Source organism: Balearica regulorum, chromosome 25 (assembly GCF_011004875.1).
Source record: "Balearica regulorum gibbericeps isolate bBalReg1 chromosome 25, bBalReg1.pri, whole genome shotgun sequence".
In the NCBI taxonomy this organism is placed as follows: domain Eukaryota; kingdom Metazoa; phylum Chordata; class Aves; order Gruiformes; family Gruidae; genus Balearica; species Balearica regulorum.
In genome coordinates, this window is record NC_046208.1 from 379,601 (window position 1) to 394,800 (window position 15,200).

Here is a 15,200-nt window from a genome sequence, read left to right on the forward strand (position 1 = left end):
TTTTTTATGAGGACCAAAGATGGGCTTGTTTTATTGTCACACCTAAGGACACATTCAGAGAGGAATGTGCCATGGCGGGCTGAGGTACCCCCAGGGGTACCACTGAGGAGGGAGGGCAGGCCCACAGGCAGCAGAGGTCATGGTCGGGAGCATCACCATGTGCCATGCTACCCAACAGAAGCTGCAGCATCCACCTGGGGTAAAGGAACAAGATCTGAGTCCTGCTGAGAGACCAGTGGTCAGGGATGAGATAACACATCCCAGTCATGGCTCTAATGCAAGACAAACCCAGCCCAACTCTTCCACCCTTTCCTGCCCCACAAAATTCAAATGCAACCTTTTAGCTCTGCTTTTCCACCCCCAGCTCCATTTCATACTCCTTTATACCTGCCCCCAGTCCCAGTACCTGCCCCCCATGTGCATCCAACCCCTGTGCCCCACATCTCTGAGCCCTGTCTGCAAACTGGGGCTCTGCCCACCCGCTGCCCACACGTCTGCCAGACACATCAGTCTCTCTGCTGCATCTTCTTTCTCTTGTCCATATTTACAATCGTCCCTCCACCTCGCAAAGGGGAAGGTTTCTCTCAGGTATCCCAGCATCCCAACCCACAAGTGCATCTCCAGCCATGGGATGAGGCACCCCCAAATTGGGGCTCCATCATCAGGTGACAAGAGCTTATGCAGGACACTCAACCCACTGCATCCCTGAAGTGATCCACCCTCCCTCCATCCCACAGCCACAATCCAGACCTACCTTGCTCTTCATCTTGCCTTCTCATCTGTCCTCACTGGGGCACTGCAGGAGAGTACAGCAAATATAAACCCCCTGAACTCCCCTCACCTCACTCCCCTTTTGACTTCCAAAAGCAAGCCAGGGCATGATCAACCTGCCTGTGTGCACACACCAACATGCACCTACGCACACCATCCCTGTGCACACATGCTCCGAGCAATCATGCACACCACTGCCTGCTACTGGCCCGCCTGTCCCCAGGATCCCAGCCTGCGCAACTCCCAGGTGCTTTGTGTCCCCAGCACTACAACAAGCTCAGTCTCCTGTCTGCCTTCACCATGCTGCCTGCATGGCTGCACCGACAGTCAGGGCTGGCTGGGTCAGTGATCGCTGCACCGGCTGGAAGCCCTGGCACCAGCTGCTGCAGAGCCAAGCACCGACCCTGTGCCACGCCTTGTAGCTTCAGCAGGGACTGAGGGTGCTGGGTGCCTGCTGGATTGGAGCCCTGCCTGCATGGGAAGTAGGGCAGAGCATGTCTTGGGGCAAGCATGTGCTGGGAAGCCACGGGAGGAGAAATAATAAAAATGACACGTGTCTAAGGGCACACTGCTACTTGAGGAACATGCGTATAGTGTGTGTGGGTGGGCATGCGTCCTCCTGCATGCCGAGGCAGGTCTGCAGCACACAGGAGAGGTGTCTGTGGGGGGAGCAGAGTGGGGCACCTCCATACAGGGTTGGGCTGGGTGCTCTGCTGAGGCAGGGAAATGTGAGCTGGAAAGTCTGGGCAGGATCCCGAAACATAAATCAGAACAACCCAGGTGCAAGTGGAGGGGTTACAGCACAGCCCCCATACACATGGCTTGTGGATGGCTTGGGACACAAGTGCTGGTGGATGCGGTGAGGAGCAAACGACTGTCCCATCCTACACCACCATCCCTGCTCCTTTGGCTCTGCAGCTTCTGGTTTCCTTCCCACTTTTTAGCCAAGAATGAGGGAAGGACATTTCAAGATGCTTTAAGACCATAAATGCAAGAAGCCCAAAGCTCCAGCTCCACATGGCTGCGCAGTGTCTTTGGACTCCTCCATCACCAGGAGTCAACACAAAATGGGACAAACTGCACCACTGTGAGAGTGAGAACAGGAAAAGGCAAGCAAGGAGAACTGCTCCTCTATCTCCTCGGCCAATCTTACTTTTCACATCAAGTTTGCAGTCTACCGAGGCTTCCCCCAAGGGGTTCACAGCTTTGCAGGTGTAGATGCCCCCATCGAAAGGGCTGGGCTTGCGGATTTCCAGGGAGCAGACACCCTGCTCGATCATTGCTATGTATTTAGGGTCTTCCCGTATCTCCATCTGATTTTTCATCCAGATGATTTTGGGCTGGAAAGTAGCAGGATTTATTTATTTGTTTAAAGCAGGGAGACAAATGAGAAATCTAACTGACCCCAAAATTCAGCTACCTCCCTCTGCCTTGGTCTGCCTGAAACTGGTGGCCATGGTGGGATTCATCATCAGAAGCAATTTGAAGGGCTAAATTTCCCGTTCTTGAGCCCTAATCACTGCCCCAGACTTCCTCCCCTAGTGCAGAAGGAAACTGGACATGGCTGACGGAAGACCAGTCTCCCATCTCCATGCAGAAACACCCTCAACTCGCCCCAGTTTGACTCGGAGGGCAGCTGCAGCCGCCTAACCTCATCCAACCCTAACACAACATGACCAACCACCTCCCAACACCTCCAGCCACCTTGCAAAAACCCCACAAGTGGCTGCCTACACATGGAGGCAACGCTGTCCATGGAGGAACCACTGACCTGCGGAAAGCCCCGGACACAGCAGAAGAGATGTGTGTTGTAGCCTCGGGTGGTGGTTCGGTCTGTCAGGGGCTGGGTGAACTTTGGGGGCTCCATCATGTCCCGTTGGGGGATCTTCTCTGGCTGGTAAGCAGTTTCTAAGAAAATAATCAGTTCTAGGTTGAGGCAGAGCTCAGTCTCCTGGGCTGACCAGCATATGGTTACAGGAACTCAGCCCAAGGTACCCTAAATACTTCTGCTCCCTCACAAAATAAACCAGACAGCATCTAGCCTGACCTGAGGACTTGGTCTTCAGCTCAGACCAGCCCTGTCTATAAATCCCTTCTCATCCAACCATGCCACATTAGTGCCCAGTCTCTGCAGGGTTCAGGGGAGATGCCAGTCTGCAAACCAACACCACGATACATGCTACGTGCAGCTTGTCAGATCCAGGCCAGGCACCTCTCTGGATCTCCTAGTCCATCCCCAAAATTCAGTGCACAGAAATAGGAGGTGGAGTTAAGCTCTGCAGGTGGCAGAGACCCAACTCACTGTGTGCTACCAGGGAGCAGGATGGAAATAGATGGAGGGAGAGTGGGGCTAAGGGAGGCTGGATTGGAGATTTGGCCCTGAGATGGACCACTGCAGGGGCCTGAGCTGCAGGGCAAAATCCAGGGCTGTCCTTCACCCCTCCCAGCTCCGGCTTCAATCTCACCCAGCGATATCCCTGCCTTGATCCCTGCAAGGGGGTTGACCATGGCACAGGCCCTTCCCAAAGGAGAAAGAAGGTGTAGAAGGAGGGCAGGGGACCTCTGGATCTCTGCCTTGGGGATGCACAGCCTCACCCCTGCAGGGCTCATCCTGGGGACCAGCAGCATCACCACAACACCGAGGAAGCCCCACTAGCCCCCGTGGGGACAGGACCTCTCTTGCCCACCACCACCCTCAACCCCCAAGACAGGCCCTTGTCCCTACTTGTCTTCTTGATGTGGGCCACCCCAGAGGTGACGGCTGCTTTTTCGCTCAGCCCGCAGGCGTTTTCTGCGAACACCCGGAAGGAGTAGGTATTGCCAATGATGAGGTCAGAGATGGTGCAGCTGGTGCGGGTGCAGCGCTCCAGTGCCGTGAACCATTTCTGGGAGGAAAAAAAAAAAAAGAGTGGTGAGGAAAGGCAGGCTGTCCAAAGAATGGAGAAGGCGTAGGGGGAGACAGGGGTGTGCAGGTCCCACTTGCCCATCAGAGCGTCCCCAGCACCAGGGCACTGGGGGCCCAGGAGTGCCTGGACTCACCCCGCTCTTCTTGTCTGACTTCTGCACCATGTAGCCCTTGATCTCAGAGTTCCCGTTGTCCATCGGTGGGGACCACTCCAGGGCCACATTAAAGCCCCACACATCCAACAGCTTCAGGTTCTGGGGGGGGCCCGGCGGCTCTGCAAATACAAACCCTCACAGGGTGGCATCCTAAATTGGTCCCCCAAAATTCTGTGCCTTAACAATACCTTGCACCTCGCTTCTAATCTCTTCTCACCCTGTTGCAGCACACGAGGGATGAGAAGCTGCGATGGGCATGGGCTGTCAGAAACCCTGCATCCCCAACCAGAGGAGTTCACCTCCCTGATCCTTCACACACTGTAAGAGGGACCCCAGAGTCCCTTGACTTGTTGATGGCTCTGTCCATCCCACACAGAACAGGAGCTACCCCCAACCAAGGGGCAGAAATGAGCCCCAGAGCAGGACCCCATCCCCAGCCTTACCAATCACTCGGATGTCCAGGGTAGCCTTGTCCTCGGCTCCGTTTATCTGCACAGCAAGCTCGTACTTGCCCGAATCGCTGCGCTGTGCCTCACGGATGTAGAAGATGGTGTCCTTCTCTGTGTTGCGGATATTGATGCGGCTGGTGTCCAGGGGCTGGTCACCCTTGGTCCAGATCACCTTGGGCTGAGGCTTTCCCTGGAGCAACCCACACAGGCAGGTTAGGAGCCACTCGAGTGCACGGTCCCAACTGGTCCTTGTGGGAAGGACGGGTGGGCAGAGCCACCCTGTTTTGTCCAGGCAGTGATGGCCTGGATACGGCTTCTCCCATCCAGCAATCCCCAGGGAATAAACAGCCGATCCCTGCCAGCCCCACTGATGGGAAGTCATCAGGCTCCAGGGATGATGCTGGACCATGCTGGTCCCCCAAAGTCCTCATGGACCAAGCCCAGCTTTACTTGCCCAGGGCTTTGCAGGCAGAGCTGTGCTCCTGTTGCCCAGGCACTGAGGCCAGGTTCAAGCCTAACAGCAGGTGCTTGAATTCAGCATCCACAGGCTTGAATTCAGCATGGTGAGTGCAGGCTCCCAACCACCTGTGAGACATGGCATGGACACATCCCTCATTGCAGGGGCAGCTTTCTGCCTCTTGCTTCTTCTAGAGTGTTTAAGGGCTGGTTTTCTCCATCCCAGATGCCATGGTAGAGATGCTTTGGAGATGCCACAGACAGATCAATCGAGGAGAGGAATTCTAGCTTGGCCCACCAGTGCCAGCATTGCTTCCCCCATCACACAGCCCTGGGGCTGCCTTGCTCCAAAGGCAGCTGCTTTCCCCAAGGAGATTCCAACTGTTGTGCTGTGGGCTCCTGTGGTATGTGCCCAGATCTCTGTCTGGCTTGGCCAGGAGCATGAGTTGAACAGGGTTTGTGGGCTGAGACAGCAGCAACAGCTAGCCCATGCCCTGGTGTGTTTGGGGTTGTCCCATTGCCAACACCATCAATAAAGATATAGCAGGAGAAAAATGGGAGCTAGGCAGGAATGGGAGGGGGGGTTCCCACCCCATCTCCCACTCTCAACCCATGAGAGATGGGGATCAGGACATATCAGCCCACGGCTGGCCCCTGGCATGTCATGGTGGCTAGAAAAGTCACTGCCGAAGCCAACCTGCAGTGAAAAATCCTGGCGGATTAAATCCCAAATCACCCACCTACCTGGAAAGGGATCATCACGTTCACAGCATCCCCAACATGCCTGACATAAGTCTGCCGCAGGTAACGAGGCATGCGGATCCTCGGGAGCTCTGGGGACCAGAAAGTCATGCCATGGGGCCAAGGAAATCACATCCCCCAACTCGCTGACCCACCCCACTCATCTGCTTGCTTGGCCATCAAGAAATCCCACCAGAAACACAGTCACCTCTTCCCTCTCGTGTCCTGGACAGTGCTTGCTTCCCTGCAGGGCCATGCTAGCCTACCCATTGCCTGCATCCCAAAATTATATCCATCCTTGAGATACCAGGTCACCAACCCAATAGCACCACCCCAATGGACCATTCACCCCCTTCATTATAGGCAGGTCATGGAGACCAACACGGGCTTAAACAGAAGAGCCACATCACAGCCTACATGGTAGCAGGGCAGAGGAGAGCATCTCCCAGTTGGGAAATATTTCGGCACGCAACCCAGTTTCCAGTAAGGACAAGGCTCTCCAGATCTCCACCTTCACTGTGTGCTCAAGGCCATCGAGAGACCAAGGTGGTGCATGGTTACTCACAGCAGAGCTGTGAAAGCCCCAGGCTTAAAATGAAGGCTAACGTCCCCAAGGGAACATAACAAAGATAAGCAAAAAACCCACTGCAGAATGCTGATGGAGCGTGTGTCTCCTTCCTAGGGTGAAAATAGCAGCCATGTAACCCTACCGGCTCGGTGCCACTCAGTGATCCTTCTGGAGAGGTATTGGGTTTACGTGAGCACCTCATAAAAAGAGCTGTGTGTCTCTGCCCGGATTAAACGTGCTGGAGCTTAGCTCTGGGGAGGGGGCATGGCCAGAATTAAACCGGGACCGAGCAATGCCTAAACAGCTGTGTGTGAAACGCCGGCGGTGGGCTGGGGAGGGCAGGGAGATGCTCAGAGGTCCCAGATGGCCCCACTGACAGCTGAGATGGTCTTTGCTCCACTCATGCTGGTATTTGCTCCAAGGATCCACGCATCGATGCTGCCACTTGGGCTCATCCATCTCAGTGGGGCAGAGAAACCTGACCTCAGCGGAGGAATGTTAATTCATGGGTGTTTTTCCCGGCTCACACATGCCTTGCTCAGCCGGAGAGGACTGGCCGAAGTCGGTGGCCCAGGTGACGTGCTGCCGCGGGTGAGAAGGCATTTTTCCTGCTCCAGCTCCCTGCAAAATGCAACTCCCACACCGAATCTTCATCTGGTTACTCCCTGTCTCTCTCCACTTCCCAAACCCACTCATCCCACCTGTTTTTAAACTCTCTGCTGTCTGTATTGCTGCTATTTAAAATCCCTTGTGATGCCATAAAGGAACCGGTGAGAGGTACAAAATGCAGTCCCAAATAAAATGTGAAGACCAGAAGGTAACAGATGGGGCAAAGAGGAACGGACATGCACACCTGACACACACCAGGGCCGCTGGGGTGGACGCGGGGAGGCAAAGGGGCTTTGAGGGCTAATTTGTTCCTCAGCAAAGCCAGGCAGCGTGCACAGGGCTGTATTTCAAATGAAATGCAAAAATACATAAGCAAGTTTCAATTAGCAAAAAGAAAAGAGAAAAAAAAAAAACAAAACACCATGCTAGCACAGAGCAAGAGCAAGTTGTGCGTGGGTCTTTCAGCTCTCTGGGTTTTACACCTCCGAGCTGGTACCTGTGGCTGGGAGAAAGCTCAGGCAGCAGGGACAGGAGGTTTGAACTGGTGGGTGCAGCATGGGACTGGAGTGGGAAACATGAGCTGTATATTTGGCATCTCATGCCAGTTGCCCCTGCCTCAGTTTGCCCAGTCCCCAAAGGTATGGTGGGATGCCCTTGAGATCAGGAGGTGAACACAGCAGTAGACACCAACCACTAAACCATGTTCACCTCCTCCGAGCACATTGAGACAACAGACCCTGCAGGACAATTTCCAGATGGTGATAGCCTTCTCCAAGCCTTTTCCTATGAAAAGTTGATGGTTCCTGGAATAACTTTTGTTATTATTATTATTACTATTTTTAAGCAGCTGAAAAATTTGAGTTATAGGAAAACTTGTGCATTAATAATGCCTTATAAAAGGAAAATAAGTCTATATTTGCTGTTTGATAAATGAAAACCAGCCTTGCAATCATACATCAGCCTCAGCACATTCACAGCACCCCGGGAGGAATGTGAGTCTTGCTAAGCATGGGAACAAGCCATTCATTAGCGAGTTCAGCATGATTAAAGTTCCCATGCTCCACACTACCAGCTCTTGACTTTCCTTAGCTAAATAAACAAAGCTGTCTAACGTGGTGGCATATTAGAGATGTAAGCATGGCCAAGGAGAGGAGATCTGCTGAAAGTGAGACTGTTTCTGAGGTCTTGCAAAAAAAACCGGGAAAACGTGGCTCTGCATTTTGAGTCCTTCACCCCCAAAGCCTCACCATCTGCAAGATCAGTGTCTTGAGGTCGGGAAGCTACTTCATCATACCCCAAGGGAATTTGACAGAGACATTAAGAATAACATCTTTGTCCAAGGTTGGATTGCGACGTGCGAGAGGGCAGAGGCTGCTGAGGGTACAGGGATGGACTGTGATTTCTTTGTACTGCTGACAAAGCACATGGGAATTATGCACGGCAGGAGCAGTACTTACGGAGGATCTCTCTGATGAGGACTGGCTGCTCCAAAGTAGCTGGGACACTGGCACCACTGGTGCTGACAGCCTTCACCCGTACATGGATCTTGTCACCGGAGTTGAGGTCCTGGATTGCGTACCGGGTGGAAAGAAAAGGCTCCTGGTTCACAGCTGTCCAGTCTGTACCTACGATGAACCCGGCAGAGCAATTCAGGTGTGAAATGGACAGACGGACACACATTCCCAACAGCAGAATCAAGCCACAGGGGGTGAAACCCAGAGGGAAAGAACCCCTTCCTTGCAAAGGCTGAATGATTTGGGGCACGAGCAGAAAAAAGTATCGTATAGGGGAGGTTGGCCACCCTACCCTGCCAAGGAGCATGGGGTACAAAATGCTGGCAGAAGCTCAACTGTTGAGCATGAGGCTATTTGCAAGTAAGAAAAGGCATTAGGCCAACAGACATGGTCCCTGCTGACCTTCCAAGTGCATTTCTGGAAGTAGTTAAGAACCTCTGACCACCCTGCCAGCCAGTCTGCTCCTCTTACTGCTCCAGGAGAACTTGTTGGGGCTCACCATGCTCCCCAGCACATCCTCCACATCAGACAAGTTCTGCTCATCACCTGCCACCACCCAGCTAGACCTCTCCAACCACTCTTCCTGCTTGGAAGGGGCATCTCAAACTCACCCTGCAGCCAAGATGTAGAAGCCCTTCCACATGACCCAGCTAACACAGCCTTGCAACGTGCTGAACCTCGTAAGAAGTTTCTCAGTTAGAAAAGAGACTGCCCCAGTCACCAAGGACTGAGTGTCCCAGGCAAGCAACTAGAGCAACCCACGTTCACCAAGGTTTGCCAAGGCATCATGTGCACCTTCACACCAAGAAGGTTTTCCTGTCAATATTGTCAGACCACCCAAATCCCACCATCTCCTCTTTCCTTTCACCACTGGCATTACTGAAACCAACCCTCACTCAAATCTCACTATATTTTAGCCAACGAGGGTCTTGCACCAGCCCATATGTAGTAGCCACGGAGCCCATGTGGTTGTCACTGAATGACTAGAGCTCTCCTGTCACCCAGCCAAGCCCAGAGCAAACTAGGAGAAGATCCTAAACTGTGACCTTTGGGTGACTGTCAGTCAGCACCCTCAAAGAATGGCTGCATGTTTCCTTGTCCCACGCAAGGGCCTCCTCACACATCCCATCCAGCGGTGGTTACCTCCCCAGTCCCCAGCCCAGTGATGAAAGCCTCCCACAGCCAAGCATGTGTTGATTGTGCCTGTCACAAGCTAAACAGCCAAGGGTCACAGATCAAGTTCCCCAAGGCCCACAGACCACCTGGTTCTCTCAAACCACTCCAGCCTCAAGCAATGCGCAGCCCACCAGCTCCAGCCTCCCCTTGCAGATGCCCCCAGCCACACAGGTCATTCACTCTCACCCCAAAGTCAAGCAGGGCTTCAAAAGAATGCCCAAAACACAAGTCTTATCCACCTACCCCATTCCACTAACCAGCAATGAAATTGGAGAACCACAGATAATTGTTGACACCCACCAGCTCATCTCCATCCCCCATGGCCGACCTCCTTCCAGGCATCTCAAGCCCCATCTTGCTTGGGCAGGGCTTGCCTGCTGATGCATGCCAGCCTCTCTTGCACTGCCAGCATCCTTTCCTCCCTCATCTTCCCACCTTATCCCCATTCCTTCTGCACTTAATTTTGGGCAAACATGGGAGAACTGCATCTTCTTCGTCCTGAGGTTTTGCATCATCATCCCAACCCCAGGTCTCTGCAGAGCTGGAATTCATCAAACACCACCCTCAGTGGGTATGCTAGTCTCTCCTCCACCCTCTAGCTGGACATGACAGCCAGACATGACATTGGACATGACATTAAACCCAGGCCAGACTCCCACTAAAGACATCACTACTATCTGAAGCCAATGGGAAGCCCCTCTCCTCCATGGAAAAAAAAAAAAAAGACCATTTAAAATTAACCCGTTTGGGCAAGGAAAGGGAAATGGTGCCCAGGGAAACATGCTGTCAGGTTCTGCCCAGCTCCATCCCATGCCTCTGCAGCAACACATCAACTCTCCATGCTTACAAGGTAGGAAAGCCCAAGCCTACTTCCATCTTTGCAGATCTCCACAACGTATCCATCCAGACCCGACCGGCCTGTCTGCTCCGGGGCTTTCCAGGTCAGCGTAACCGAGTTTTCACTCACTTCTTCCACAGCCAAGGACAAGGGGGAGCTGGGCGGCTCTGTAACAAACCCACAGTGGTGAGGACAGGCTCTCAAGTACAAGGGCTGTTGGAGGGCAATCAACCAAACTCCATGTTGGTCTTTAGCCCCCCCATCCTCCTAATCCCTCAGCCCTATCCCACTGCAAAAATATCCTTGATGACTCCATCCCTCCGTCCCTTCACTCCACCACCCCACCCCCCCCGCCATGCCCCCTCCCAGCCTTGCATATCTCCTCTCCTCACTTCAGTGTCTGGTCCCATCCTCACCTGCCTTTGGTTTCTCAGGCTTAGGTTCAGGGGCTGGGGCTTGAGGTTCAGCTGGAGGAACCGGAGGACCTTCTTCAGGAGCTGGAGTTGCTTCTGCCGTGGGGACAGGAGCAGGCTCATCTGTGGGGGCTGTGGGCTGCTCCTCAGCAGGGGGATGCTCAGGGGCTGGGGGCTCTTCAGCAGCTGGGGCTGGGGCTGGCTTTTCCTTTGGGGCTGGCGCTGGCTCCTTCTTTGGGGCTGCCGGAGCTGGGTCTGCAGCTGGACGTGTGGTTTTTCCAGTCATTGCTGCAAAGCCTGGGGGCTGGGGAAGAGGATGTTTTGGGGTCTCCGCTCCTGGATATCTGCTCTGTTTTGGGGTCCCTGCTCCAGACCAAAGGTTTCTCCTCCAGATCTGGGATCTTGACTCCGAAGCTGAGGTCTCTGCTCTGCACCAGGCGTCTCCACTCTGGACGGACAGTCTCTGCTCTGGGATGGCTGTGCTGGGAGGGGGGGGAACCAGGTCACTGAGCCAGAACAGGGGCTGGGAGATTTTTATAGGCTTTGGCTGGCACTTGTCACATCCCTGCAAACCAATCTGCCTGCGCAGGCGGGGACCGCCAGGAATAGCCACCCAGGACCTGCACATTCAGCAGCATGCCCCTACCCCCTCCTATGGGACTGCAGCACATGGTCCTGCCCCCCCCTCCTCCCCGCGCCATCCCCCCCAGGCTCGCACGGGACTTGGCAGGCCAGGGCCAGGTCACCTTTCTTTGGGGACATGGCTCCTGTCTTCAGCACCAACACCCCTCTAGCTAAGGGCCTCCCAACCCCACACTGCCACGTCCTCAGCCGCCCACTGCCCCCCAAGTCCTCCCCCTAGCCTCCCATTGATCCTGCACCCCACATGCCTTCCCCCAGCCCCTGCATTAACACCAGACCCCCTCCGCCCCAATCCTCCCTGTTAACCCTGCACTGACCCCCCAAACCCTCCTGCGCCCTCCCATGTCCTCCCATAGTCCCTACTGTAACCCTAGACCCGTCTGCTCCCCCATGTCCCCCCCTACCCTCCGTATCAGTCCCAGAACTGTTGGGGTTGGAAGGCAACTCTTGGGATCACCTGGACCAACCCAGCCACCCATACCCCTGACCCATGCTCCTGGAGAAGACTAATCACTGGCCAGTCCTGCACCATGTCCTCCAGCCTCTGCCCTGCCCATACAACTAGAACCTTGTCCATGGAGTCTGGTCACCCCAGAACTTGTCACCCGCCACCCTTCTGTTAGCCCTCAAAATCAGATTTGCCCCAAAGCCCCCCCACTGACCCAAGAAAGCCCCATTAGAATATAACTCCACTCACCTCCGCCTGTCCTCACTTGCCATGCTATGCATGAGACGCTACTAAAAATGTCTCTGTAACCTATGGTCTAATTCCTTAACTTTCACAGAATCACAGACTGGTAGGGGTTGGAAGGAGGGAGGATCTGGAGATCCTCTAGTCCAACCCCCCTGCTAAAGCAGGATCACCTCAAGCAGGTTGCACAGGATGGCGTCCAGGTGGGTTTTAAATATCTCCATAGGAGATTCCACAACCTTTCTGGGCAGCCTGCTCCAGTGGTCTGTCACCCTCAAAGTGAAGAAGTTACTCAAATTCAGGTTGAGAGAGTGTTTTGTCCTGTTGCCCAGCTACTTGCCTGTCTCCAAGGATGCTGCTATGGAGAAGCCAAGCAAGCCTGGTTCTCCTGGGCGTTGGTCCAAAGGCTCACAGTTTCGTGGTCCCTAGGAAACACCTCCAAGCATGGACATCTTGGGTCAAGACACATCTCTGAGACAGCCAGAGCATGAAGCTATGTATTCTTACAGGGTCAGATGATCTGAGGTGGTTTTCCAGGTGGGGGGAGATGTGGTCACCTAGGAAAGGGAGGGAGAGGAAAAAAAGAGCAAAGCCCCATTGGTCAGGCTGGTCTTTAAAGGGATGGTTACATCCCAAAAAAGAGCCACAGGGCTCTGAGGGATGCATGCCAGCTGTAGTAGAAGTCATGGACCAGGTGGGAAGAGGAGACAGGGAGAAGAGGCCAGGGCAGCAATGCTGGCTCTTTGGTTCATCAGGGTGTCACAAGGGTGCTGGGCTTGGCCAGACACCGGGCTCAGCTCCTGCCTGTAAGACAACAACAGGCAAGCACTGATGGCTGCGTGGAGGCATTGCCCCAAGGAACCCTGCCCATGGTCCTCTACACAGACAAGACAGCGAGACGTGCAATTGCCAATCTCCAGAAAGAGCATGAAGGAGACCCCGCACTTTCTGCTAGCCCTGCTCCTTCTGTAAGCTAAGAAAGCTCATCACAGCCACCAGCCTTGCAAGTCACATGGAGATCAGGTAACATGAGCACAGACCTGGTCCCCTGTGGGCTCTGATCCTGCCTGGAGGCTGCAGCCTGGCAGCAAGACCCTACTGCTCCAGGGAGGGATATTTTTTCTCCTCTGGTCATTTCAGAAACAGCGTTTGGCAGCAGGGTGAAGCCAAGACACCAAGAGATGGTATCAGTATCTCAGGGAGGGCATATTTCCTCCAAAACTATGTGATAACCCAGATGTTCCTCGATTACTTTCACCAGTGAGGAGGAACATGACTAATAAAGGCTCCTCCTTCCCCAAAATACCTTTGGGATGCCTGAGGGATGAGCTCCCTGAGGCAGGAGAGGTGACATGAGGCTCCTGGCCATTTTTGCTGCCTGTGGGCCATGGACGGGACTGGCAGTCCCTCCTACTCCCCAGAGCAGCTTGGAGTGGCTCAGATTTGCCAAGTGGGTTATTAGAAAATTTTCTGCAGCTGCTCTGGCAAAAGAGGAGAATGGCCTCCTTCCCAGCACAGCAATGTAGGGCTAGAGGAGACTGTTCATCTGTCCTACAGCTGCCTTTGGCTCCCTGATGGGTCTGGCACCCAGAGGGGAGGACTGGAGAAGCTCTGGTTTCTCCATATCTTGAACCGCAGGGATTTCATCCTGTCATGGGTGATCTTGGCACCTCCTTGACCCCTCAGCATTCACATGGCCCATGCCTTGATGGCTTTTTCCATCAGCTCACAGGTAGCCTCCTCCAGACTCCCACAACCAGCTACTCTGCTCAGAAGTCTTCTATGTGCCTTTCCCAAAGGCAATCATAATGTCTAATCTAAATCAAAATGCTTTGCAAAAAGAGGGTTTCTTATGATTACATGATAAGAAAAGCAATTTAAAGAGCTCTGGGGAAAAAAAAAAAATCAATACCAAAACTCTAGTTCATAAGGAAATGAGCACTCAGATTTCTCTCCTATTTCAATTTGGGGTTGAAAATTAAACACTTTCCCCTGGAAAAGAACATCAATGCAATTATTTCACTCTAAGTTCTTGATTTGAACAAAACTTGAGTTTTTCAACCTGCTGGATGACGTTTAGATGCTGTTTTCTCTGTTGACTCACAGGATGACTCATAGGTTAAGAGCAAGTGAATCAACATGGTTTATCATCCAGACTTATCTGGGCCACGTTACTGTAGTATATTGGCATCTTGTTTATTCACACATTGCCGGCAAGACCGCCGTACGTTGAGCAAACTCAAGCATGGAAACACTACGCTGCCTGCTGTAGATGACAAAGGCATTGTGGCAGGTGGCCCAAGTCCAAAGTCAAAGGGTTCCCCTTAGGGACCAGACTCAGGAGCCGAAGGTTTCGTTACCCACCACGATGGCTTCACTTGTGGATGCACAGGGAGGGACGAAACTGCTCCCACGGGGTCATTTCACCAACCAGGACAGGAGCGGGGTGTCTCAGCCCCCCAACTTTGGGGTGAGGGAGCTAAAAGAAGTCTGGCATTGGAAACAAAATGAAACACCCACCGCTGCGATTCTTCCACCACGGCATGAAAACAAAGAGCATGCTGAGTGGGCTGTGCTGGCTGTTCCTGCAGGCAACTGGGAGGGTTGAACATTAAAAAGTTAGTGATAATTTAAATATCAACACATTTTTTTTGCCTGAAACTCCACATATTTCAGGATTTAGCTGAAATACTGGGTATTTGTGTTTTCCAGTGAGAAAAGATCTCTTCTCTACAGGAAGCAGATACTCTTTATAAATTCGTTTTGACCCACATTTCCAGCCCACTGCACCATTGATATTTTGCCTTACTTATCTTCCAGGTAAAATATAGGTCTAACTAATGAGAGCTTCATTTCTTCCTTAAAGGATCAGATTGTCCTCACAACACTGTAATTCAAACCCCTCAAAAGATGCAGCATGGTCATCATTCAGCTGGACTCCATTGCAAAGAGATAAATCTGGCTGTACCCCAAAAGTATCAGGTCTATCCATCACCCAGATCTGCCAGTTTAGGAAATCACAGCATCGGGGACCCGCCACGTAGGATGGGGGAAAGCCTCGTCAGCACCATCAACACATCATGACAGCTGATGTGTTGGTGCAGGAAGACAGAAGATGCCTCCGACAGCTGGGGCAAATCCTGGAGGCTTGCAGAGATTAGGACCACCCCCTAAACAGGGCTCCAGGATTAGACAGGAGGTGGCAAGACCTTCCCACTTGCACGTCATAAAGCAAAGCGGAGATGCCAAAAGCCCAGAATAAACAATGGGTC

At 53.1% G+C, this 15,200-nt stretch overlaps 1 protein-coding gene across 3 annotated transcripts; it reads right to left on the reverse strand.

Annotated features, from left to right (window-relative positions):
* MYBPH (myosin binding protein H) lies at window positions 1-11,109 on the reverse strand. Of its 3 annotated transcripts, none has more exons than XM_075775986.1 (11): window positions 10,599-11,109; window positions 10,215-10,349; window positions 8,112-8,279; window positions 5,481-5,569; window positions 4,275-4,470; window positions 3,811-3,950; window positions 3,497-3,656; window positions 2,543-2,679; window positions 1,925-2,111; window positions 755-796; window positions 1-194 (listed from the first exon to the last, which is right to left on the reverse strand). In XM_075775986.1, exons 1-10 carry the CDS (start codon window positions 10,879-10,881, stop codon window positions 786-788), a joined length of 1,506 nt encoding a protein of 501 aa, XP_075632101.1. In that variant the 5' UTR covers window positions 10,882-11,109; the 3' UTR covers window positions 1-194; window positions 755-785. The 3 variants fall into 3 exon arrangements, with proteins under 3 accessions (XP_075632101.1, XP_075632100.1, XP_075632099.1); XM_075775985.1 differs by having other exon boundaries at window positions 1-221; window positions 10,599-11,021; XM_075775984.1 differs by having other exon boundaries at window positions 129-224; window positions 10,599-11,021.
* Window positions 11,110-15,200: the final 4,091 nt, after the last annotated feature.

Excerpts from the sequence above, each read along its gene's own strand:
- MYBPH (XM_075775986.1), bottom strand. The coding sequence starts at position 10,881 with ATGACTGGAAAAACCACACGTCCAGCTGCAGACCCAGCTCCGGCAGCC. Across the intron at positions 10,350-10,598 it reads GCCTGAGAAACCAAAGGCAG|AGCCGCCCAGCTCCCCCTTG; the intron begins GTGAGGATGGGA and ends GGTTTGTTACAG. Across the intron at positions 8,280-10,214 it reads GGAGATCTGCAAAGATGGAA|GTACAGACTGGACAGCTGTG; the intron begins GTAGGCTTGGGC and ends GGTTCATCGTAG.